General features: G+C 50.6%; 1 protein-coding gene across 1 annotated transcript in view; it reads right to left on the bottom strand.

The window, feature by feature from the left end:
• Positions 1–540: 540 nt before the first annotated feature.
• Positions 541–2,834, bottom strand: part of PROCR (protein C receptor) — an 8,070-nt gene continuing 5,776 nt past the window's right edge. The window contains exons 3-4 of the mRNA XM_006144045.3: positions 2,010–2,297; positions 541–1,770 (exon numbers count right to left, since the gene is read on the bottom strand). Of these exons, the coding sequence (XP_006144107.1) occupies positions 1,655–1,770; positions 2,010–2,297 (404 nt within the window). The 3' untranslated portion in view covers positions 541–1,654. The remainder of the gene's footprint in view (positions 1,771–2,009; positions 2,298–2,834) is intronic.

Raw genomic sequence — 2,834 nt, 5'->3', positions numbered from 1 at the left:
CATGCACTCACCAGATAGACAGAGAGACAGAAAGCAAGAAATCACACCCCATGGGGGATGGCCACACCACAATCCTTTCTCCTCCATTCTCCTCTCAGGATCTTGGGCATGCACGCACATGTGCCCGGTGTGAGTTTAAGCCACTGGGCCCAGGACTTGAACCATGATTGTAAGTCACCCCAAAAAGGGTATAGTTTAAAGGGGAACAAAAGGAGCCAAAAGATGAAGTTCTAAGGAAGCCAACATTTTTAGAATAAATTGAGTAAAATGACATAATCAAAAACAAGTGGCTAAAACAATATTTTTCTTTTCTTTTCTTTTCTTTTTTTAGTGATGTTTTTGCTATAGGGCATGTGAGCTCACCAGAAAGAAAGAGAGAGACAGAGACAGAAAGTGAGAAATCATGCCCTAGGGTGGATGGCCATGCTGCAATCCCTTCTCCTCCATTCTCCTCTTGGGATCTTGGGCATGCACACACATGCACCCGGTGTGAGTTTAAGTCACCAGGTCTAGGACTTGAACCGTGGTCGACTACATAGGAGTCCGCGACATAACCATTACGCCAACTGCTGGTCTCAATATTTTTAAAAATTGGAAGTATGGGTCTAGCTGTGGCAGGACATGCTGAATGCTGGTGCTTGGCAAGCTGAGACTACATGGGAGGCTTGGGTTTGATCCTCTAATCTACCTACCAAAACATCCTGGTATGAAGGCACAAACCTGGGGTTCTAGCTACTTGGGAGGCTGAGGCAGGAGGAGTGAGATCATGGCCAGTGTGGGCAACATGGTGAGACCCTGTCTGAAAGAGCCAGATGTGGTGGCATGCCACTGAGGTTCCAGATACTCTAGAGGCTGAGGGATAGCACATAGTAATAACTGCCTAAAAAATAACTCAAAAACACCAAAAAAAAAGTATAGTATTGTAGAAGTTGGAATAAAAAGAGAGTGCTATTCTACAAAGTTGAAAGTAACATGGAAAATGAAGGTTTGACAGTTTTAGAGGTTACTAGTAGTCTTAGAACAATTTACAGAGAAGTTAGCAAAGAGTACTGATTACTTTTTCACAAGTTTTACAAAAGAGAGGAAATAATGCCTTATACAAAATTAAGGAATTTATTAACATTGTTATCGATTCATTAATAACTCATTGCTTCTATATAACTTGGATTTTACACCGTCATTTCTCTTGTTACTTCTTTCTATCCCTATTATACCAGTGTATGCTTCCCTGACACACCTGGAAGCATTAAATGTTTTTTTTTTTTTTTTTGGATGTAGATAACTTGTTTTATTTGGTTATGTGTTTTGAATGCCCAGGTGATTATACCTGTCTTGGAGGACTGGCTATAGAACTCCATGCTTCAACCTCATCATCTATTTTCCACTAAGATAAACATTTACTTCTCAGACCAATTAGGCAAAGCATGCAAGTTCCTAGGTTCTGAGCAAACCATGTACTTTGTCGCCTTGCCTTCCCACCTCCTCTCTTCCAAACCCTTGGAGGGTAGATCTGGAAGAAGAGAGCTGTCATTCCAATCCTTCTGGGATATGGTGTCCATATCCAGTTGAGGAATATGTTTGGTTTTGCGGTCAGCTGAGACTTTCCCTTGTCTACCCTCTTCAATCCAGCACTCTCAGAGGGGGCAGAGAGTAATCAACATCGCCGTCCACCTGTGCACAGGAAGATGCCTACAGCCACACCGGCGATGACGAAACTGCCCACCAGGACGCCCAGGACCAGCGAAGTGTAGGAGCGGCCCGTTTGGCTCCCTGCAGAACATGCAGAGAGTTAGCCTGAAGAATGTGCCCTTAAGGAGTCGACAATTTAAGTGAAACCCCAAAGGATTTCTGCCCCAAAGGAAAGGGGCCAGCCAGTTCACCAAGTGACTTAAGCTGTGTGCCCTGTGCCAACCTCCCCAGTCCTGAGCCGCTTGTCGTTCCAGGTCAGTCTGTTTGCCTTGACCTCCGCCCACCCCCAGCGCACAGGTCCGGCCGCAGTCCCATCATACCTGTCGAGTTTTTGGTGGAGAAGTGTTTCTGCACATACTGCACGCAGGTGTCCTGCAGGAACTCCCGTAGTTCGTACCGAGTACGGTTGTAGGCGTTGAGCTGCCTCAGGGTGTAGGTGACCACTTCGGAGGGCGCCTGGGCGCTCGCCACCCACGAGGCCGTCTCTGGCCGGAAACTCACCAAGGAGCTCCCGTTCACAGCCACTTCGAAGAAGACGCGGGCGCTGGAGCCCGCAGGCAGCTCGGGGGGCAGCTCGCAGCCCAGGAAGCAGCGGATGACCAGAGGAACTGTGGATAGGATTCGGGGTCAGCGGGATTCCGGTGTGCACAGAACACAGGGGGCTGGGAGCGGACGCGAGTCTGCGTCAGGGAACTGCGGGGAGAAGGGCCTGGGGGCTGTGGGGAAGGGGTTGGGGTCAGACCGTTGGAGGCTATGTGAGGAGGCGCCAGTGATTCTGAAGAAAGGGGGACTAAAGGGGTTATGAGCGGAGGGAGTGGGGGGGCTCTGAGGGAAGAAACCGGGGCTATGAGGGGAAGGAGGTGGGGGTTGTGAGGGCAGCTCTGAATGAAGTCGTCAGCTTCTGTGAGGGGAGGGGGCGGGAAAGTGGGGAGTTCTGAGTGAACGTCGGGGTGTCAGGGAGCGGCAGGGACCGGGCCCAATGGGAAGAGGGCCCCCTTAGCGGGGAGACTCCAGCAATCTTCGAGGGCCTACTGGGGCCCCTCGGGGGCGGGTCCGTCCCGAAGACCACGCCCACAGGGCTGATCCCACCGCCTGGCCTCCTGCGAGGCCCCGCCCCACTCCCCTCAGACCACGCCTCTCCACCG

The sequence above is a fragment of the Tupaia chinensis genome, unplaced genomic scaffold (genome assembly GCF_000334495.1).
Source record: "Tupaia chinensis unplaced genomic scaffold, TupChi_1.0 Scaffold000115_1, whole genome shotgun sequence".
NCBI classification, from domain to species: Eukaryota; Metazoa; Chordata; class Mammalia; order Scandentia; family Tupaiidae; genus Tupaia; species Tupaia belangeri.
Note: the sequence above shows the minus strand (reverse complement) of the source record. Positions and strands in the feature narration are given on the sequence as shown.